We start from the raw sequence: 24,291 nt of genomic DNA on the forward strand, positions 1-24,291 counted from the left end.
TGCCCCACAACCCTAGGATGTCACCAGGACGTCATCACTGCACAGAGCTGGATACACGGTGCACACAGCTGTGATGTCACTGCTGTGCGCCGTCCAGATGGGCACGCGTAGCAGCAGGCAGTTTGCGGCGGTGCTAAAAGGAGCCACTTTTCAGCGCTCCTTTGCTTTCCACGTAGCTGTGCAGCGCAATTTGGTTGCTGCGGCACGGCTATGCAGAAAAGAGAGGTGGCTCCTGGCCACCTCTTTCTGGCGGTCTGTACCCCACTTATGTTACTCTAAAGTAACAGGAAATGGCACAAACATTTTCAGTGATTGATGTAGTGCATTTGGAAATAAGGAAAGAACCACAGAAGATTGTTCATAAAACTCCTTAACTTTTCTGCTCTTGTTTCAAAGCATTTTGTTTTTATTATCAACTATTTTTGGAGTAGCGATGGATGAACCGAAGCAGTATTTAACTAAGGTTTCATTTGCACTGCAGAAATAACGTAGTTCGACACTGCTTTCTGATTCTGGTTTGCTAATCTTCATTTATCACTTCAAACATCACAGCAAGTCAAAGATAAGCTTCCTCACAAGTATGGTTTGGTATATGTCAGAATGAGGGCTAAAATAGATAATGTCTCATATAAGATGAAGTATGTTTGATCAGTTGATCGTAATAAATCTATATATACTGTATAAACTCGACTATAAGTCGACCTCATGTATAAGTCGAGGGCAAGTTTTGGGGCCAAAATTATGGATTTTGCTACGATCCGTGGATAAGTCGAGAATTATTATTATTATTATTATTATTATTATTATTATTATAAAATTTAGGGGCATATAGCAAAGGATCTAAAAGATGAAGCAAAGAAAAACAATGTCAAAGAACTTACAAAAGTCTAGCAGACATAACTCTTTGTGCTTACTCTTAAGACTGGATGGATGAGAGAGTAGAGGGGGTTGGTGCTTCACATATTATACTCTTGCTTTTCACCAGATGGTTCCTTCTTTTTTATAAGAGTTAAGATACAATGGCACGTTACAGACGGCCCAGAAGGGGCAGTCTCGCGCCGCTGCTGGTTGCTGTGTCTGGGAACCGCAGCATCCAAACCGCGCGGTTCCCGGACGCAGCAAAGAAGGAGCATGAAAATCGCTCTCCTTCCTCGGCCCTGGAAGAGACGCCGTGAGGCGCTAGTCACGCACTCGCGGCGTCACTTCCGCCGCTCGACATGCGGACACAGAGCGTCCGCTATGTCAAAATGGCGGCGGCCGTGTGGAATGGCAGCCATCATTTTGGCGTAGTCATTACGCTTGAGGGCAAGGTGCATCACAAAGCACCGCCCCTCACGCGCGATGACGGCGCCTCATGGGCCCATCTGTAATGCGCCAATATTTACATTGATCCCTGGAGAGGTTGACTTGGGGTTTTTGGGACATTTATTTGACCTAAATTTCTAGACTTATAGATGAGTATATACTCTGTGTGTGTGTGTGTGTGTAAGATGGAAGTATGCCTCCACATTTAATTTAGAGGAAATTTGGCAGTATGCCAAAGTGTTTGCCTCAGAAGAGGTATTATACCTCCTAAGTGCCATCTTAACTATATCTTTAGCAGTGCTTCTTTGCCATGTTTTGTTGTCTTTTTCTGTTGCCTAAGCAGAAGGCACTTTCATATAATCTGCTAGCTGGATTTGTACTTCACCCATCTTTAGCTATAATGTTGATTTAAGGTTCAGAGGGCTGTCCAGCAGGGATGGATTTGTTCAGAGCATCCATGCATCATCTGCTGATTTTGCTAGAACAGCTGATGACCCTGTTTCCAAGGGGAAGAGGCCAGATGTTAAATCTCATTTTCCCTCTTAAATTTCTGTGGGAAGAGTGAGTGATGATCACAGTCTATTCATTTTACAACCAGAAATAATCAGTTCTAGGAGTCAAATAGCTCCACAACCTGGGAAAGTACAGCCTTTCCAACGCGTGGAACACTTGTAGACAATTATGGTTCATCACTATATGAAAAATAAAGAAATGATTTTAAAAAATTCTACTTTCTCAGATTCACCATCCCAGAATTCTTGGGCTGTGATTCCTTTCACAAGTAAAACACTGAATTCATTGGTGTGGGATTATTCATGCTGCGAATGAACACCTAGTGACTGCGGTTTCCCCATAGGCAATGTGCACTGTTGTCTGTAAAAAGCCTGTGGCAAATGGACATAATAGTTTGTTCCCTCACAGCAGTGGTTCCCAACCTTTTCTCACTTGCATACCCCTTTGCAGCCCATTTCCATAAATTGTACTTTTGTGCCAACAAAATGTTTGTAATTAATATAGTTGCTGTTATTTTAAGTTTATATCATAGAATAATAGAATCCCAGAGTTGGAAGAGACCCCAAGGGCCATCGACTCCAACCCTCCTGCAAATCTCCAAAGAAGGAGACTCCACTACTGGACACAAATTTCCATATAAGAATATGTTATAATGGTAAATAGATAGCCAAATAAAGGAATTAAAAAGCAATTTAATAATAATGTGAGCAGTCAGTGTATTTAAAAAAAAACACAACAAATACTTTATATACAACAAAATTTTAGTACACTCTTTAATCTTATTTTGAAGACACAAAGTTTTTTGAAATTGGGTTGAACTGATGTAAGATACATTTTTAAATCTGGATCTTCATTCAGCTTACTACAGTATAAAAGTATAAGAAGTTAAAGCCCTTTCCATAAGCTCTGTATTTGTAAATGGAAAACTTAAATGTCTTGTCAGAAATCTGTTCCTATTCTCTGCTGATGGTTGACCAAAAGTTAATAAGGAATTTTTCTTTGAATTTAGCTTTTAAAGTAGCATCAGTTGAAAGCTCAATCAACTTCTCTTTTTCCTTGATTGGAGGGATTCTTCTACAAAGGAATTTGCAAACCAGTCGTTCTCTTAAGTTTTGAGAAGTACTTCTCAAAAGATTATTTCTCAAAACTTACAGTTGTTCAGCTATTTTCTCGCTCATTTCCTGAGAGACCTGTGGCTTGTTCTCAGGTAGGAAACTGTGTAAGGTTTCAAATACCTTTCTCAATACAGGACCAAAAAAAAAAAAAAATACTTTTAAATCATAGGCCCCATACAGACAGGACTGGAGCATGGCTTTGGCACGGCTTCCAGCCTCTTAGGATGCATGCATCATTTAAACAGCATACCTCCAAAGTGACCTGAAGCAGTTTTATTTTGGCCTGTCTGTATGGGCCCACAGATTCAGTATTGTCTGAAATTTTGAAGATGGTTATCATCCCATGTCCTCCTTGTCTTGTCAGTTACGCGTACTCCAGGTTGGGAACCACTGCCTTGCAGAATTCTTTTGTCACTGCTTTTTCTGTGGTCACTTGGACAGCCCTCCACATTCTTATGGATATGGGATTACTTGGTGTCTGGGTCACACTTTTTGCTTAGCCTATATTATTCATCAGTTATTGCAATAACTTAGTCTGGATTATTGCTTGTGTTTCAGGTTATCCTTTACCAAGGGCCACTTTCCAAAGATGGCTGAATGTGCACACTTCCATTACGAAAATGTGGACTTTGGCAATATCCAGGTGAGCTTGGTGATGGTGTTTCTCAGTTTAGCCTAGATGAATGAACTACAAATTCATTATAAACCTACATTATAAACCTGCTTGTGCATTGTGCTGTTAGGTTACTAATCTGTTCTTTCCCCACAGGCTGTGCATATTATCTAATCTCTCCTAATGGCAATATACTTTCACCTGTACTCTCTTTAGTTTATAACCTGCCAGATTCTGTAGCTGCCACTGAGTGACTCGGTGGCTATTTCATGTATTCTCATTACTCCTTGTACCAGGTCAATTTGATTTTGAGTCTTCAGTTCTGAATGAGTATAATTCTGTTCTGTGTGAACAGTTCTGCGGGTTTGCTATGTTTTTAAATTATATCAATCCTGTCAATTTTTTCAAATAAGGGTTTCATAATAAATTCACCTTGAATAGGAAATCTTTGCTCTTGTTGGTCTCTGTGACTCATACAATTGGGGCTTTTATTCACCTATGCAGTGCCTCTTTTGGAGTGTTCTGTAGCATTGGGGATCCTACCCTAGATGCTCCACCAGTTGCATTGAAAATAAATTATTGATGCTGCCCATTAAGTTTCTACAAAGTGGTCCTACAGCTAGAAGAGGTTTGATGACTTCCTGCTTCCATGGTCAGTTGATATGGCTGAAGCTACTGTTGCACCTGTTTTGGACTTTCTTTGTTGATTCAAGGCCTCTTGTTGTCTTCAATTGATTGCTGCTTAGTTGCCATTTCGACACATTTTCAGTTTCTTGGTAAGACCTTGGTAAGCTGGTGCCTGGCCAGCTCTGCGTTAGAGCCTTCAAGCCTATGGCAACCTATGATTTATAGCTACTGTTGTGGTGGAATGCATTTTTGGTTGCCATTGTGACTGCTTGGATTGCTGGTGAGTTTTATGCCCTTTGGGTGGATACCTGTTTCTTTGGTTCCATCCAGACAGGGTTTTGTTGAGACCTGACATCAACGTCTTGCCAAAGATGGTGTCATTCTTCCATCTCTACCAGGGCACTGTGTTGACTTCTCTTTTTCGGACTGTGAGAGGCATTGGCACCACCTCACTGTATGGAGGGCATTAGTCTTTCATGTGGACAGTACTGCTGCCTTCTGAAGCTCTCCTATTTTTGTTGTCGAGGAAGCGACTGCCTATGTCATTGCAACAGTTCTTGAAGTAGGTGACATCAACAATCCAGTTGTCATACAAACTGGCTCAAAAGGACCCTCCCACTCAAATTCAAGTGCACTCCATCAGGGCAGTTGCCGCCTCTCATGTCTTCCTAGCTGGTGTTCTGATCAAGAGCATTTGCTGTGTGGCTACTTGGTCTCCGCCTATGACTTTTATTTCATGCTACAGAGTGGACTTGAGGTCTCATACTGGGGGGATCTGTATTCCATTTATTTCTTAACTGATTGCATTGTGGTAATGGGGTTTTTTTTGTGTATCATACAATTGTATTCATATGATTCTAGCCAAGTTTCCATAGTGCTGCATACCTCTGTTGAGAGTGCTGCCTCTGTACCATATTGGTGAATGACTCCGGCCTGTTACAGACTGCCAAAATAAAGCTGCTTCGGGTCTCTTTGGAGGTGTGCTATTTAAATGATGCATGCATCCTAAGAATCCGGAAGCTGCACCAAAGCTGCACTCCAGTGCTTAGGAATGGAGTGCGGCTTTGGCGCAACCTCCGGACTCTTAGGACCCATGCATCATTTAAATAGCATACCTCCAAAGAGACCCGAAGCAGCTTTATTTTGGCAGTCTGTAACAGGCCTTTCATTCCAGTCTTATATCTATACCATGCTATGTGGTTTTGTGGATTCTATCTTCCCTTGACACTATATTTATTTAGTCATTTCTCTTATGTAATACATTGGAGTAAGGGGTTGTTGTGCTTATGCTTGTGACTACCTATGTTTTTTCAATAAACTTTGATTACTTGCACTGACACTCCCACCTCCTACTTCTTGTAGCTTACTAGTCTCTGAGTTGTGTGAGTCACAGAGCCCATGAAGAAAGACAGGCTGCATACCTGTAACTGTAGTTCTTTGAGTGGTTATCTGTGAATGCACACAACCCCACCCATCCTTTCGTTGTCGTGTCTTGCTAGTTCACAAAGATGGCTCCATTGGCATCCTATGGAATTGACAGGATTTTTCAGGAGCCCTTTATCAACTCGAACTGCTGCAACTTGACCTTACACATTCCTCTGATATGTTTTCTCCCTTGTCTTGGCATTAAAGATGACACAAATACTGAATCTTCCTGCTGCACTAAATGCATTTCCACTGTGAAATCTGTTGAAAATATTAGCATTCTTGAACATATTCCTTGTTATTTTCTGATAATGAATCTTTTTGAAGTTGATCCTTGTTTAACAAAGCTTTTAAATACTTAGCTTAACCTAATAATACCACCTGCAGAATCAGAACTATCGTGCATTCAAAAGTGCTAGTGAATTATTTATCATTAGCTGTACTCTTTTGTTCCTGTCACAACTAAATTTATTCTAGAGCACACCTTGTTATCAGTATAATCTATTATATCTGTATTTTTCTTATGTAGTAGCTTCTGCATTATATACTTCAGTGGGTATAGTTCTTTTAGATGAGATGCACATGATAGAAACTAGAACACTTTCTTCATTTTGCTTTCATTTAAGCAGTTTGCAGTAATCCGTACTCTCAAAGGCCCCTTCTCCAAAGATGTACTTTAGTGTTCGAAGTATATAGCTTCATCAGAAAAAGAAAACAGTTATTACTATTTTAGTATTTACTTTATTTATTCATCTAAGGGATGTTTACCAGACTCTTCAGCTGAGAAAGGCTCCCAAATGTTCAGAAAGATCAGTAAAATTAGCTCTCCATGTCCATGGATTCATCTACGGATTCAAGCATCCACAGCTTGAAAAAGAAATATCCAAATTCCAAAAAGCAAACCTTAGTTTTTGCCATTTTATATAAGGGCCACCATTTTATTATCTATTGTATTTACTAGGACATGAACATCCACGGAGTCCTGGAACCAAAACCCAGCAGATAGCAGAGGCCCACTGTAATAGGAAAGGCCCTGCCCTAGGGTTAACATTCTCAAAGACATTACAGAAATGGGTAAGGTGTTTGGAAGAAGGATATTATACCTGGGCAGTAGCTCTTAACTTGCAGTATTTCTTCCAGGGCTATGGGGTAATGGCATTCTAGTTTCATCATTTAATTTGATATTTGAACCATTTTGATAATGAAATATTTTATGAATTGTAAGTGGAAGCCATCTATGTGACTGGCTATGTAGACTCAATTGCGTAAAGGAGATTGGCTGTGGGCAAATGTGAGAAACTTAAATCAAGGCTTTTGGAAAGAAATTACATTGACTTGTGACTAATTGTACTTTTTTGTTATTGGTCACTAGCCCAACCTGGGGACACAAATATGGGTTCAAGACCTGCATTTTTCCTGTACTTGGAATGACAATCCTTGATGTTGCAATGCTTGATTTTACGTGGTCCTGTTTAAAACCTAAAATGTGAGCCAGTATTTCAATGTCAGGCATTCAAATAAATGTTCTGGTTGATGTTGTATTGAAAAGTCTGGGGACAGGAAGCCAAATCTGAAATAAATGTTCTGCAAAACAAATTTAAGAGACAGATAACAGGACTTTCCTTGGGTCTCCAACATCTCAACTTAGACCTGAGCTAGGTGTCCCATCATTTGCAGTGAGAATAAATTCAGTCTATTTTAGATACTGGCATAGGCAAAACAGCCTGGAAGACCACTCTTTTTCAATGCTTTTCTGGCTGGAGCCTTTAATGAATTGGGATTCCAAATTTCTTTTGGTTACTTTGAATCTTAGGAATCTCTTCTACAGAATGGAAAGGCACTTATGTTTGCAACCAGACTGAAGATATAACTCATTGTTTGCTTTCCCCCTTCTACTCAGATCTTAGAACACAGATTATTGTCACCTATTTTTCAGTTGTACTCAGTTTGTATAACCAAGGATTTGGTAATATGTACAATAGTGAGCTCATAATGATTTATCCATTACATATCCTACAGTGGCTGCTAAGAGGTTGTGCTCTCAATTTATTCAGAATGATAATGGTGAAAAAATATTTAAGGTATTAATATTATAATAATCCTTTAAAAAGAGAGAGACATTGTTTTGGTAATTGCCTCTTATTTTATGTTTTCTAAAGGCCTTTGGCTTTCATAATGTTCATCTGTCTTTCACTGCTGGTTAGTTCCTACTAGAGTAGACCTATTAAATCAGTTGTTGAATGTTGAGTAGATAAGTCCAATAGATTCAGTCGCTGTACTGTGGTTAGGACTAATCAAAGAATTTAGGCCATTCATTGTTAATTCCCTATTGTGAAATGAAAAGACCTTTTCCCCATTAAAATGCATTGCAGATCTTTCAGCAAGACGACTGTGAGCCTAAGCATTAGCTAGCAGTGCAAATAATTGAATTCATTGGGCTCTCTGCACTTCAGAATAGGATGGATTTTGCTGCTGCTGTCAACAATAAGACTGCAGGAATGCATTGGGAGAGTAAATCATATTTATAATTACATCAATCCTTCAAGACTGAGCTAGAGCCATTGTAAAACATGTGCCAAAAGGTCATTCTTCGCATGATAAATTTAGTTTGTTCTGTTGGTGTCTGCAACTCTGGTTATAGTTTTAAAAAAAGACAAGGGGCTAAAAGCTATTCCAGATAATACATATCAATATTAGCAATTTTAAGGCTGACTGAGTCCCTTGGGGCCTGTAGAGCTTTCTTTTTCTTTCTTCACACTTTCTTGTACCATGGTTTCATTGTCTTGTAACATCTAGCAATGATAAGAGCATGTTTCCTATCACAAGAAGGATTTTACGTGAATATGCCATAGAGCCTTTGCATTGCAAAGCTGATGAATGTAGTACAGTATTGTCTTTAGTACTAGTGCTGTTTTGATGGTGGCAGGTCTCCAACAGCTTGACCCATAAATCTCGCTGAGCCAGCAAATGAACGTTTACAGTGGAGTGTAGCAAGGTCAGAAATGATGTTACATCAATGTTCTGGTACTGAAGGAAGTTTTAGTAGCACAAATACTGTATGCCAGGTAATCCCATTACAGATATTGGGAAAATGTCTCTTAAGTCATCCTGCCTGTTTGCCTTGCATTCTCCCTTCCTCCATTACTTTACAAACTTCAATCACACTTTAGTTTGACCCAGAAAGAGTGAAAGGTGGGATATAAATTGAAACATAAGAACTGTGTCAGCTGCTGGCTGCGGAAACAGCAGTTACTGACACAGTGTTTGTTTGTTTGTTTGTTTATTACCTTTTCCTCCCCAGAATGTATTTATTACAATTTTCACCCCTTCAAAACTGGACCTTAAGGCAGCTTTCAAAACTAAAACAAACACAATTAAAACAAATACATATATAATTATCTGTGATATTAAGACGACTATTTAAAAACACATGAAGAAGTTAAAAAGCAGTACAATGCACCTTTAAAACTACAGTCTTATACACAGATTTTTTAATACACGGATTCAAGCATCCATGGTTTGAAAATGTTCAAAAAATAAGTATAAATTTCAAATATCAAACCTTGATTTTCCAGTTTTTATAAGGGACACCATTTTGTTATGCCATTATATATATTTTTTAAATTTTTCTTTATTGAATTTTTTTCTGAAAAAACAAACATAAAATCAACATTTCAAATACAAATACATATACAAACATCTTCCATGCCACATAAAAGTATATTTAATGGGGCTTGAACATCCACAGATTTTGTTATCCACAGAGGATCTTGGAACCAAACCCCAGCGTATAACAAGGGTCCACTGTAGTAGCTAAAATGTATACAAAACATCTACTAAGTAAAATTGAACAGTTCCCAAAAATTCACAGAACCCCCCCCCCCCCACACACACACACATATTGTCTCCCAATGAAACAACTATAGGTTGGATGGATGAACACTCCTAACATCCATAGGAACAGAATTTAACAGTCTGCGAACAGCCACTTAGAAAGCCTCTTCTGATGCCTGAAATCAGTGTCCTTCAGATGATCCAAGGGAAGGAAGAACGTCTCTGCAAGATGTCAGATGCTAGTGAGACTTATAAAGGAGAAATATGGTCATTTAGGGCCTGAACAGACAGGCCAAAATAAAGCTGCTTCGGGTCACTTTGGAGGTATGCTGTTTAAATGATGCATGTGTCCTAAGAGGCTGAAAGCCGCACCAAAGCCATGGCCCACTCCTAAGGATTGGAGCGCATCTTTGGCGCAGCTTCTGGACTATTAAGATGTGTGTGTCATTTAAACAGCATACCTCCAAAGTGACCCGAAGCAGCTTTCTTTTGGCCTGTCTGTTTGGGCCCTTAGTTAGGCTAAAGCTATGCTGTGTAGGTTTCCATAGTCCATAATGGGAATTTTGAATTGTCCACTACTTCTTAGAGCAGTGATTTTCTACCCTTGTGACCCCCCTTTACATCTACATGTGGATATCATGCTCCCCGGTTCAACATAGTACATGAATAAAAATGTTTTGTTGCTTTCCAACTCTCTGATTCTATGATTCTGTGTGGATATTTTCATTTGCACATTTAGGCATATTCCTATTTATAAGGAAATAGATCTCCTGTTCTTCTTCTTCCTCCTCCTTCTCATTCAGGCAGATTTGCAAGCACCCTCCTTGATTTTCTTTTCCCCTCCAGGATAGAAAAAGATTGGGAAGACAGAGAGGAGGAGATCAGGGACTCCAAGGTTCCCTATGAGGGATGGAGTTGCAACTTAATTCTGTGGCTTGCAAAAAGGATCTGTTTTGGTGATGACTGAACAAGAGCACTGTGCTGTCCTTCTGTGTATTGTTTCTCCAATGTTTTATTTTTATGTGAATGTTTGCATGCTGTCATTTTCTGTTGAAGAGAACACTCAGAATAATAATCAATTATGCATCCAGAAACAATAATGAGAGGCAGCAGCCAAATTGCTATCCAGATTGTTAAAAAGTTACCATGGAGTAATGAATTTTTAAATATAATCTGAATCCAATTGGTCATTGGAATTAGAGTAGACCCACTGAATTCAGCGTTCGGCAGTTGATTCAGTGCGTATGCTGTAGTTTAGAGTGCCATATCAGACAGCGTCTGAAACGAAATGCTTCTTCATTCTGTGTTTCATGGTCCAGTTTTGTTCTGTGACTGATCTTTTTTTTTACCCTGACAGCAACAAAAATGAGTTCTTGTCGTTCTCCTGAGGCCTGAGGGAAAGTGTTGACATTGCTTTATATATTTCACTTGACCGAATTTCTCCTATTCTTGTGAATGAAGCAAGAGTCTCCTGCTTAAAGAACATCATGTTGATCATGCCTCAGGCACCTCACACATGAGCTTCCACTTTATAAATACGAAAAAACAAAACCCAGCATCTAGGAATTTAAATCACCATTCCTCTTAATGCACCTGTGCATTTGATTCAAAGGCTTTGCAACCAGAGTATAGGGTTTTGCCAAACATCCTGTATAAATTCTGCTGTAAAGCAAAGGTTGGTGAGCAATGTCTTCCTTTCTGAATGGATATGTAGGCCTGTTACAGACAGCCAAAATAAAGCTGCTTCGAGTCACTTTGGAGGTATGGTATTTCAATGATGCATGAGTCCTAAGAGTCTGGAAGTTTCACCAAAGCTGCACTCCAGTCCTTAGGACTGGAGCATGGCTTTGGTGCGGCCTTTGGACTCTTAGGCCGCATGTATCATTGAAATACCATACCTCCAAAGTGACTCGAAGCAGCTTTATTTTGGCTGTCTGTAACAGGCCGTAGATCTGAAAAGAAAAGAAGCAGCACATACAATTTCATCTCTGTCCTATACAGTTAAGTTTTATGATAGAGTTTTGGGTAATGGAAAAGTAATATCAATCCAGCAATGACAGTGAAAATTGCTGTTGAAGCAGACAGTGGTAGAAATGGATGAGAGGACCCACATTTGATGATAGGGTAGGAAAAGCACGGTAAGGGTAGGCAGTTCAATTTCATTGAACTTGTTCATCTTGAACTTCTGCACTGAAATCTTCTTTTCTTAGCCAGAGTCATCCCTTCCCCGAAAGTAATTTTCCATATTTTTAGTACCCTTCCTACACCTCCGAAAGAAGAGGACCTTTCATCTTGTCAGAATAACACTCCACTTGTCTTCAAGTGTATCTCATGTGTATTAGGATGCATTATGGAAGCAGCCTTCCAGAGGTCTCTAGAAAGTTCAAAATGCTTTTCAATATTTACTCAAGGCTTACCTGACTTGGTTCTTTTATTTCACATGTGCATATTGTTAGTAATGAATAAGAAAGGTGCAGAAGCAAGTTGTGCCACCTTCTTTTTTGTAGTCTCTATTCTCCCCATGCTATTTCTACCTCTGATATCCTAATTTCTCTTAAAGAGGTAATGCCCAGGAACCCTTCTGCTCTGTTAAGTGAGGTGCACCTGTATTTGTGAATGTATGTGCTTATTTGTAGAAAAGTACTTTGCAGAAGACCCTTTTTATACGCTGAGGTTTGGTTCCAAGATCCCTTGTGGATAACAAAATCCATGGATGCTCAAGTCCCATTAAATATATTGACATAGCAAAATGGTGTCCCTTATAAAAATGGAAAATCAAGGTTGGATATTTAAAATTTATACTTTTTTTGAACGTTTTCAAACTGTGGATGCTTGAATCCGTGCATAAGAAATCCATGTAGAAGAAGGGCTGACTGTATTTTGATGACATCAACTATTTTTATTTTATTTTATTTTATTTATATGCCATCTTTCTCCTAAATTGGACCTAAGGTGGCACACAAAAGACACTTTAAAAAAGTACAACCTTTTAAAAAAACTGAATTAAAAACATCACGACAATATAACAATGCAAAGTTAAAGTTGGGCGGGCTGTAAAAATAAAATAAATAAAAATACAAAACCATTACAAACATACAAAAGCAAACACCCTTTCAGTGGGCAAATGGGGATTATAACCCTAGTCTCCAAAGTTCTAGTCCAACACGCAAACCACTATACCATGTTTGTTCTCAGTATCTTTTTTTGGAAGGAGGAGAGGGGAGATGCAATGACAAAACAGTATACAGTCAGCCCTCCTTATCCACGGATTTTTTTTATCCACAGATTCAAGCATCCACAGCTTGAAAATATTCAAAAAAAGTATAAGTTCCAAATAGCAAACCTTGATTTTCCATTTTATATTAGAAACACCATTTTCCTTTTCCATTATATTTCATAGAATCATAGAATCATAGAGTTAGAAGAGACTGCAAGGGCCATCCAGTCCAACCCCATTCTGCCATGCAGGGACTCTCCATCAAAGCATCCCCATTGACATTGATGGCCATCCAGCCTCTATTTAAAGGCCTCTAAGGAAGTTCACTACACTACAAGGAAGAAATGCGCTCCACTGTCAAACAGCCCTTACTGTTAGGAAGTTCTTCCGAATGTTGAGGTGGAATATCTTTTCCTGCAGCTTGCATCCATTGTTTCTTGTCCTTGTCTCTGGAGCAGCAGAAAACAAGCTTGCTCCTTCCTCAATTTGACATCCCTTCAAATATTTAAACAGGGCTATCATATCACCTCTTAATTCTCTCTTCTCCAGGCTAAACATCCCCAGCTCCCTGAGTCATTCTTCATAGGGCTTCATGGTTTCCAGGCCCTTCACCATTTTAGCCTCCCTCCTTTGGACACACTCCAGTTTCTCCACGTCCTTTTTGAATTGTGGTGCCCAGAACTGGACACAGTATTCCAGGTGGGGCCTGACCAGAGCAGAGTACAGTGGCACTATTACTTCCCTTGATCTAGACACTATACTTCTGTTGATGCAACCTAAAATTGCATTGGCCTTTTTAGCTGCCACATCACACTGTTGACTCATGTTCAACTTGTGGACTTGAGCATCCATGGATTTTGTTATCCACGGGGTGGTGGGGATTGTCCTGGAACCAAACCCCTGTGGATAACAAGGGCCCACAGTATAGTTTTCCACAAAGGGCCATGCTAAGGGTACCAGCATGAAGTAGTAGTATTATATTCGCAGGGTTTTCCCCCTAGTTCTTTTATTATTCATACCCAGCATTGAATTTTCTTTCTCATAGCAGCCAGACACTTGGTTAAAGTGTTCACTGACTTTACCACCACCATCTGAACATCATGGTCATTCACTGGCTCCTGGGATCTCATGACTATGTAAGCGAAGTCACAGTTAGCGCATTCCAAATATTTATTGGATTGCAGGATCACTTCATACCATGCAAAAAATGTAGCTCTCATTTGTCCCCTGGCTTGATTAACAGCAGTGCTGAATAGCATACATTAAACATGGTTGCTGTGAGAATTACACTTGATTGTGATTCACTTAGGCATCCATCACATTTTGTCTTAATGTTTCTGTCAAATTGTTATTCATATATAAGAAAGAAAAATAATTATGTGTTTTATGTATATTCACATACAAGTAGAGCAAGCTGCAAACCACCTCATTGTCTAGAGTTGTCATATTCCATTTCTTAAGTCTGAGGAAGGGTTAACCTATCTTCTTTTTCCACCCCTTTCTTTTTCAAATTACCCCTTTCAGCATTCCCCCTTTCAAAAGGAAAAGATAAAATGTCTGTAATGTGTTTAAACCAAGTCAGTTGTATAGTGCAAGAATCTTAAGACTGCAGGGCTGTGCAGGGCTTATTCCCTGGGAATAAGCATAATTAAGCAAACACATTTAGGACTATACTGTTTGCCTTAAAAGGAATTTCTTAACCCACTTTCAAAGGTTACAGTATCCTTCACAAGCTGTTATTTGCTTAGGACTGCCAATAAAATGAGATGACAACTGGAAGAGGAAGGTAGAAAGCTTGAGGCTTCCAATTGCATGTTTACGACACAAATTTTAAAAACTGGACTGATTTGGAAACCCTGCTTTCCTTGTCTATGATGCAGAATGGATCCAAGAAAGCTAGCTTCATCACATTCAAAATGCCTTGGCCCCTGAGCTGATGAAAAACACTTGGAATGCAGAGGGCACAGAAGCTGCAGCAGCAACAGGCATGATGATGATGTTATGCAGCATGCCCATGGAAGAGAATTTCAATGCTGATCATCCCTTCTTCTTCTTTATCCATCATAACCCAACAAATAGTATGCAGCCAGCCCTCGGTATCCGTGGACTTGCCACCCACAGATTCAAACATCCGCAGATGGCAAGCCCACATTGCCCCCCATGGTCACTCCGCCGTTAGAGATAGCTCTTGTTGTCCCAAATGGCAGTGTGGCCATGTGAACATCCTGCCACTGGGGATAACTGAGGCTGTTCTTAATGTCGGCATGGCCATGTGCATGCACCCCCATTGAAGTCTCATTGTCACCAATGTAGCCATGTGCACACACTACCATTGGGGAAATGGGAACTTGAGCATCTGCAGAATTGGTATCAATGGGAGGGGGAGAGGGTCGGAATGATCCCGAGGGCTGACTGTACTATTCTTTAGGAAATTTGCTTCTCTGTGAAAAGTAAAATGAATCACTCTGTTCCAAGTGCCACTGCAATGGCCTGTGAGAGAGAGAAGAGTAGGCAGTATCTGATAGACTTAATCCCCTCCCTACTCAGCACTAGTTTGGCAAGGGGAAGGTTTGTGCAGTTTGGAACTAGATAGAACTTTCTTGTTTGTGTGTTTGTACTGGCATGTGTTTGGGAATCCACAGCCACCGTTAATACACACACACACATACGTATATATGCACCAGGGTGATGTAGTGGTTTGAGCATTGGACTACAAATTTGGAAACCTGCATTCACTCTTCATTTGGCTATGGAAACCCATTGCATGACCTTGGGCAAGTCACACTTTCTCAGTTTCAGAGGAAGACAAAAGGCAAATTCCCTTTTTACAAATTTTGCCAAGAAGACCCCATGGCAGGTTCACCTTAGGGTTACCATAAGGCAAAAATGACTTGAAGGGGAACAACAACAACAGCAACAACAAAGATAGACAGATAGCTAGATAAACAGACATGCTGATAGAGGGCTGCAAAGTAATTAACACCTGCAAATTGTTTTCATAATGAAAACTTGCTACCCATTAAAATAATTGTATCAATTTGTTGTTGCTAATTTATTGAAGCTCGGTTTTGCTCCCTGGGAGCACAGGTAAAGAGTTAAAAACACTGCGTCAGTGTCCTATGATAATAAATGTTGGAAGTGCAAAGAGAAGGTCGGAACTTACTTCCATCTATGGTGGCAGTGTGAATATGTAAAGAAATATTGGATCATGATCCATAAAAAGATGCAAGAAACGTTGATGTTAAGATTCCCCTTAAAGCCTGAAATATTTTTACTGAATATGCTAGATATAATACAATCAAAATTATCAATGGATGCAATGAGTATTATACTATATATGGTAACGGCAGCACGCATTAGTCTAGCAAAAAACTGGAGATCTAAGACACTGCCCTCACTGGAAGACTGGTTAACAAGATTACATGACTACTATGTAATGGATAAAGTGACAATGCTAGGAACAAACAGAACCATACAGGAGCATGCTACTAAATGGGAAAATGTAATTAAATTATGGCAACTCTACTAGTACTGAGATATAAGGATCTTCAGAAACTGAGGCTATTGACGGACAGATATTGTAATGAACATCAGATATTCGTTTAATCTACTGTATATGGAATTGTACAATATATACATACCTTCTCTTACTTTTTTTTACTTTTTTTTGTTATTTCTTCTCTTCTTATGTTAATGTATATATGAAATTTGCAATAAAAATAAATTAAAAAAACAAAACAAAAAAACACTGCATCAGCAGTGTGATGGAGCAGCGATAAAAAGGTCAATGTGATTCTAGGCTGCACCAATAGAAGTATATTGTCTAGAATCAAGGGAAGGAGTAGTGCCACTCTATTCTGCTTTGGTCAGGCCTCATCTGGAATATTGGGTCCAGTTCGAAAAGGATGTTGACAAGCTGGAGCATGTCCAGAGGATGGCAAACAAAATGGGGAATGGTCTGGAAACCATGCCCTATGAGGAGTGAGTTAGGGCGCTGGGTATGTTTATACCCTAAGCCTGGAGATGAAAAGGTGATAATGATCGCCCTGTTTAAAAACTTGAATGGATGTTATACTGAAGATGGAGCACGTTTGTTTTCTTTAGTTCCAAGATCAGGACATGGAGCAGTGGATGCAAACTAGAGGAAAAGAGATTCCAGCTCAACATTAGGAAGAACATCTTGAGAGTAAGAGTTGTTGAACAGTGGAACACACTCCCTTGGAGTGTGGTGGAGTCTTTTCCTTTGAAGGTTTTTAACAGAGGTTGAATGGCCATCTGCCAGGGGTGCTTTGATCGTGTGTTCCTACATGGCAGGAGAGGGTTGGACTGGATGACCCTTGGGGTCTCTTTCAACTCCATGACTATGATTCCACAGATGTTAGGGAACCCAGAACTATGGTTGATTTAGGCTTCTACTTATTGCAAGAAAGGGTTTGGTGTATTCTTTGTCATGCACTGCCACCTGGTGTTCAGAGCATGCAGCATCTGTTAAAGGTAATGAAAAGTGTCAAAGTAGTGAATTTTAAAAAATATTTCATTTAGTCTACTTTTTCAGAATTAAGCTGTATGTGTGCAGAACAGTGAAGTAAAAAGAGCTGAGCTTCTGAAGCTGGCAGATATCTGACAGAAGGGGATAAAGTGAGAGAAAAGCAATAGTGATGCTTTGCTATCATTCATCTGTGTATGTATTTAGAGCACCTGTCTAAAAGTTAAACGTTTCTTAATTTATGATTTCCTTGTCATTCTCTCTTAGGGGCTAAAAGTTTCTTAATTTATGATGACTTTTTCAACATGAACCAATATTGTGATTTATATGAAAGTTGTAAAGTTTTGATTTGTAACAGCTTTTGACTACAGTTCCTAGAATGCCCCAGGTAGTATGACCAGAATGCTTCAAAAGCAAGCAGCATGGAAGTTTTGCCTTGCCAGAATTTACTTTTAGACTTCCTTTGATCATATGTTTTATTTTCCATACATGGAGAAAGGTTACTTTTTAGATGACAGATCCCAGAATTGCCCAGCCTGCCTCCAGGGGAGTCTGGGGTTTGTTTCCCTGAAGATGCCAGCCATACATGCTGGTGAAATGTCAGGAAGAAACTCTTCTAGAACATGGCCACATAGCCCGAAAAACCCACAATAAACTATGGATGCTGGCCATGAAAGCCAGCCTTTGATTTCACAAGTCCCTAATAAGTTTTTTGTTTTTATATTAATAAACGTTTAGCCCCTAAGAGAGAAGGACAAGACTGTGTTTTAGACAGGTGCTCTAAATATCTAACCAGATAAATGTTAGTGCTTCTACAAAACCAGTAGCATAGCATCACTATTGCTCTTCTCTCTCCTTTTCTCCAACAAACTACTAGATATTTCCACTTCTGAAGCTCGTTCCCCCCCCCCACATCTCCTCATTGTCCCTCACATGTACAGTTTCTTTTTTAAACAGAAAAAAGGAGCTTAAATCAAATGGACCTTAGGGTCACCATAAGCCAGGAACTACTTGAAGGCACACACAACAACAGCAACGAAACAACAATAACAGCAAAAATTGTGGCAGTTGCTGGTTTCACTTAGGTAGATGCTGTAGGGATGTGGAGAAGATAGTTCATCTGTCTGCTCAGAAAAAGGCACGTTACAGAGCACCCAAGAAGGGTGCTCTGCCGCCGCCACCATTTGCTACGTCCGGGAACCGCAGCGGCCAAACCATGCGGTTCTCGGGTGCAGCAAGAAAGAAGCACTGAAATGGCGCTTCTTTCTGCGATCCGAAAGTGGTGCTGTGAGGCGCTAGTCGCGCACTCGCGGCATCACTTCCACTGCGCGGCATCCGACGCTATGCATCTGCGACGTCAAAATGGTGGCCCCCGTGTGGACGGGCACCGCCATTTTGTACGGACTCAGTCCGTATTAGGGTTGAGGGGCGTCCGGAAGGGACGCCCCTTCTCAACCCTAACATGCCCCTTCCTAACCCTAGCACGCCCCTTCGGCGCGTCTGTAACGCGCCAAAGGTATCTGCTATCTAAAGCATGATGGATTCCTTTGGTTCTAGCATGTGTTTTCAATCAAATTTAAAGCTAGTCATAGACTTGTGGGAGAGAGCCAGTGTGGCAGCAGTTTGAATGTTAGACTATGATTCTGGAGACTAGGGTTCGATTCCCTGCTGTGCCATTAAACCCACTTGGTGACCTTTGGCAAGTCACATGCTCTTAGCTTTAGTGGAAGGCAATGGTAAACCTTCTTTTAACAAATCTTGCTAAGAAAATCTCATTATCGGTTTGCCATAAGATTGCCATAAGTCTGAAATGTCTTGAAGGCACACAACAGCAGCAACAGCTGGACTGGTGGCATATGTTTGCCGGGGATGCTAGGTAAGGAAGAGTGCATAGGAAGGCGCTTGGTCTGGATTTTCCAGTCACTGTATTGGTATTCACAACCTGGAATTGTGATGGATTTAATTTACTTGGTTATCAATTGATGCACACAAGATTCTCAACACAGCGATGGTGCAAAATGTTATATATTGATGCACAACAATGATATACAGAAATCCAAACTGGCACAGTTTAATCCATTTCAATTCCAGTTTGTAACAGAACAAAATGTTGAAAAGTCAACGTGAGGCATTGTAAGTTAGCTTTTGGAATGTCTGATCTGTAGATTCACCATGAATGTTACGTTATGCTTACTGTGACCCTTTAGTAGCCAAAAGCAGTAACTGGGACAACTGCTGTGTACTTGGCATAGTGCCCTCAAGTTGTTTCTGATGTATGACTACTCCATCTTGGGGTTTTCCTGGCCAGATTTGATTAGAAGTGGCGTGCCATTACCTTCCTCTGAGGCTGAGATTGTGAATTTCTCATGGCCACCCAATGGGGTTTCCATGGCCAAGCCAGGTTTTGAACCTTGCTCTCTTAGAGCCCTACTCTTAACACTCAAAGCACTACATCACACAGGTTCTTAATGCATCTCTTCATTTCTTGTATTCTTTTCCTTCTCTCTTGAGCTAAAACAATCAGGTTCACAACAAACCTCCTCTATAAGGGCATTAACACTCACCTTCTTGTTGTTTGCACTTCAGAAATACCTTCGGGGTCAATTATAACCATCCAGCTCACAAGATTTGATTTAATTTGTGATCCTGACGTTGTCTCTGCATATTTTGTAGCCTTTGGGGTTGAGTTTTTAGACTTACAGGATACTGATTCTTCTGCTTGAAAAAATGGTTTCCATGGTGATCTGGAAGGTAATTGGTCTAAAGGATGCTCAAGAGAGTGTTTGCACATGCTCCTGCTAGACCTTTGTGATGGAGGACTGCTGTCACTGCAGGTCAGAGCCAGTCACTTGGGGGGTGGTTCATTTGAAAGAGGTTTTGGAGCCTATTAATTCTGGGGATTGCCGTTTATGAGAATGTCACTGGGCAGCTTACATCAAGGCAAAACAAAGCTGGTGCCATCAAGTTGCAAGCTTCAGATTGGTTGCCAGAGGAATATCCCCCTAACCTGTCCACTTCTGACAAAATGAACTCTGAAGCTCCACTTCCATTTGCATGGAAAGGGAAGCATTATGAGCAAACTATTCCAAAGTCATCACATAAGCCTAGTTGGCATGGTAATAATAATCAAACAATCTACTTTTTGTCTTCTCGGTAAATCTGCTTACCTGCTTCACAAATCCAGTAGATTATCTTTTTTCAGTCAATTAGATTTCCTACTCTTCTCAAATAGATGCTCCCTGTTCTTGTTTATGCAGATATGCAGTCCACAGCGTATTCAGGCATAATTGGTGCTAGATCAGTGTACAAGCATTGTTACTTTGCCCTTAACCAAGTTGTCACATAGCCACATTTGACTAATTCTGATGTTGTGTTTATTATATGAAACCAGATTTGGTAGAACAAATGGAAAACCAAGGATATAATCAGGACAGGTAGCACTTTAGCCAGATCTCACATCTCTAGGAACAGGCACAGCTGATACACTGTTTTTATTGGCGTGACCCTTGGCCACTGCTGAAATCTGGGCATCCAGTCTCAGGGCTGAATCCAGAAGTACAGCCAAGCTGTAAACCTGAGATTTCAGGGCTAAGTACAGCACAGACCAGCAGCACCTCTGTCTTATCTGGATTGACCTTCTCTGTGTTTGCTGCCATCGAGCACATTACTGACAGCAGGTACTGATTTAGCCCTGTAATGGTTTCCTTGGACTTAGGTGGAAAAAGAGAGGTAGAATTGGGTGCCATATTAGCCTACTGGCAAACTCCATAACTGCAGACAGCCCCTCCCAGCATTTGCATGAAGAGACAGTTAAGAGGTGATATATGACAGACCTGTTTAGTATGTGAAGGGGTGTCATATTGAAGATGGTGCAAGCTTGTTTGCTGCTGCTGCTTGAGAGAGTAGGAGCCAGAGCAATGGATGCAAGCTCCAGGAAAAGAGATTCCAACAAAACATTAGGAATAACTTCCTGATAGTAAGAGCTGTTTTGACAGTGGAAGATGCTGCCTCAGAGTGTGGTGGAGTTTCCTTCTTTGGAGGTTTTTAAACAGAGGCTGAATGGTCATCTGCAGGGGTTGTTTTAAATGTATATTCCTGCATGGCAGGGGATTGGACTGAATGGCCCTGGAGATCTCTCCCAACTCTATGATTCTTTGTTAAAGTACTAGGTGATATGGGGTGGAAGACACATCGCTCATATACCAGTGACAAAGGTGTTAGAATCATAAAATTTGAAGAAACCACAATTCTAAGTATAATTTGACTTCATATGCAGTTTTGCAGGTGGGTTACCCACTCATTTAAGTGGCTTCAAATACTGATGGATCAAGTGTTGCTAATTTGTCATTAATGTTCTAATATTTGCTTTATCTTTTCCTGTGGGGCACAGAGTAATCTCTGCCTCAGCAACAATCTGAATTTATTTCCTCATTAGATAAGAGGCATCCCTTACTACAGATGTGGGCCATCTTTATTCATGTTGCTGGACTCTAATCCCTTTTATCCCTGACCACTGACCATGCTGACTTAGGCTGACAGAATTGAATGCAACAACATCTGTCAATCAACAGGTTGCACATCCCTGCCCTATAGATTTTTTTTCATTTGGGGAATTCCCAAATGTAAAAGACCTTTCTAAATGCTAACATGGGAATGCCCTGTCCAGAAATAGGGTTGGGAATCATGTGAGCTTTCATGTGTTGTTGGGATGAAATTCTCCTTATTCCTGCCTAGCACAGCCAACAGTGAGGAATGTCGGTATTTGTAGTCAAACAATATCTGGAGAACCATGATTGCCACTTGGTTCTTCAGTGCTAATTTGCTTTCCCCCTTTTAGATAAGGATGCATTTGTAGGCATTGCATGGTCTTAGTCTGTAGTCCTCTGTTTTACACAGATTCTCACATACTCTTGGGAGCAGGGGATGAATAATGCTTGTTCATGGTCTATCTCTGTTTCATTCCTGACCATCTCATCTTTAAAGTTAATAATATAAACCGAACTCATGCCATAAAAAGTTAATATTTTGTATATGAATAGCTTGATCTTACACATGTTTATGTAGAAGGAACTCTGACTGAGATCACTGGGGATCACTCAGAGGTAACTGTTCATAGTATTGCAACCTAAGGCTACTAATAATGTCCAAATAGTATTTTAACAAAAATGAACATCACTGCAGATGAAACATATATATTTCAAAGGCATACTGCTTCATATGTCCCCACTCACCTAATACTACTATATGAATACAGACTTTGGCCTATTGTAACCCATTCTGGATAAAAGTTATAGCTCATTTTGGACACTCACAATGGGAGGAACAAGGATCCATCACAACCTCTGGGTCTGAAATTGCATTCTGAAATATTCTGATTGGATTTGATGACTTCAAAACCTGAAGTTAGCTGTTGGACTGAAAGGGCAGCTCTGAAGAATTTATCACATGGGAGTGAAGCAGCCAAATCCTGTGCAAAAACGGGGTTTAAATCTGGGCAAATCCCGCAAAAGCGGGATTGTTTTCAGATGACGTTGCACACATTGAGCATTAACGTAACATTAACCCATGCAGAAAGTGGGAAAAATCAGCCCCTTTTTACTTTTGGGAAAATCCTGTGTGATAAGGTCCTAAGTCATGTGAATTTAGCAGCAAATAAAGGAATGTTCACTTAGAAAAAAGAGCACAAAAGATTTAAGAGGCTGAAAGTGTATAGTTGTTGGACTATCTAGATTTTTAAATTTCCAAATCCTTTTAGCTATGCCTTTATCAGGCCAATCTGAGGTCACAAAAATATTGTATGACTTTTTCCCTAGAAAGCCTCACGATAAAGCAAAATAGAGTAGGAGTAGGATTCGGTGATGTTCAAGCAACCAGAAAGTTCAAGCATTCTTTATTTAGTTACAGTTTTAGTATGGAATGTGCAGAGATGCTGCAGATATTCATATTAGCTTGTACAGGTGATGTGATGGCTTCATGTTGTAATGCGCAGACTCTCCCAAGGGTTGCCAAGTCCAAGAAACAAACAGTGAGTGGTCCCCTGTGTGTTTCTGCATATGTGTGTAGGGAGGGGGATAAATATAAAATCCTGCTGTTATCTCAGGGAGAACATAAAGGTGCTTGGTAGGTGGAAAACAGAAATAGAGAGAAACTAGACAGTTCTCTGAAGATGCCAGCCACAGATGATGGCAAAACGTCAGGAATAAACTCTTCTAGAACATGGCACATAGACTGAAAAACCCACAAAAAACTATAGAAACTAGACAGTTTTCATATTTAGAAAGCCAGAGATCATTTTAGATGGAAAAGCAAGTAAAAGGGGAATGAAAAGTTAATGCAAAGCAAATTGGGTAGGTTTACATAAAGTATCAGCTTTTTAACCTTCTTGAATAGATTTTGCTTGATGGCTAAGTTCAGTATACTCTTAGTCTCATAAAGCAAATCAACCACATTCGCCTAAGAAAATGCCACATTTCACACAATTGCCTTTGCTTTATGTATAAATCAGTTCTCACGTTCTTGCCTTCACCCCAAAACCTGTGGGACTTCTCACAAATAGCTGTGGTGGCTGGGTCTGATGGGAGCTGAAGTCCAAGGCATCTTCAGGGCACTACATTGTGGAAGGCTGGCATGAATATTTAGAGATTGATAGCATTTGTTACCCTGCCTAATAACCAAACTTGTCTAGGTTCATTATAAAAAGCTAAGGAAATAAAATACAGAGTAGTTAAATACAGTACATAAAAAACCAAACCACACAGGAAAATAAATCAATGGTCATAAAATCTAAAATTGTTAAGAAAGAAGGACCTTTTCTGGCACTTGAAATGTGCCAATGTTGTGGTATTCGGAAAATCTCAGGCACTGATGGTGGACGTTCTACAAATGGGATATCACAGTTGAGAAAACTCATTTTTGTAGCCACTTGCTTAATGTTTTTGGAAGAGGCACCCCATGGGGAGCTAAGAGCAAGTACATTCAGGAAGAGATATCGCCAAGTTAGTCTAGCACCAAGCTCTTCAGAGCTTTAAATGTTAACACCAATATTTTGAAGCCAGTGTAGTACTTGCATCACATTATTATATCAAGTAGTTCCAGTTGGCACTGCTTGATATAACAGTGTTCCAGTTGGTAAACTGACAGGTCTATTTTGAAATAA

General features: G+C 40.1%; 1 protein-coding gene across 3 annotated transcripts in view; it reads left to right on the forward strand.

The window, feature by feature from the left end:
• Nucleotides 1-24,291, forward strand: part of ARHGAP32 (Rho GTPase activating protein 32) — a 253,163-nt gene that overhangs the window by 120,264 nt on the left and 108,608 nt on the right. For all 3 annotated transcript variants that reach the window (XM_089537644.1, XM_089537645.1, XM_089537647.1), the window contains exon 4: nucleotides 3,492-3,576. In XM_089537644.1, coding sequence (XP_089393770.1) covers nucleotides 3,492-3,576 — 85 coding nt within the window. The remainder of the gene's footprint in view (nucleotides 1-3,491; nucleotides 3,577-24,291) is intronic.

This window comes from Sceloporus occidentalis, unplaced genomic scaffold (genome assembly GCF_023333645.1).
Source record: "Sceloporus occidentalis isolate IW3139 unplaced genomic scaffold, rSceOcc1.0.p SCAF_9, whole genome shotgun sequence".
Taxonomy (NCBI): Eukaryota; Metazoa; Chordata; class Lepidosauria; order Squamata; family Phrynosomatidae; genus Sceloporus; species Sceloporus occidentalis.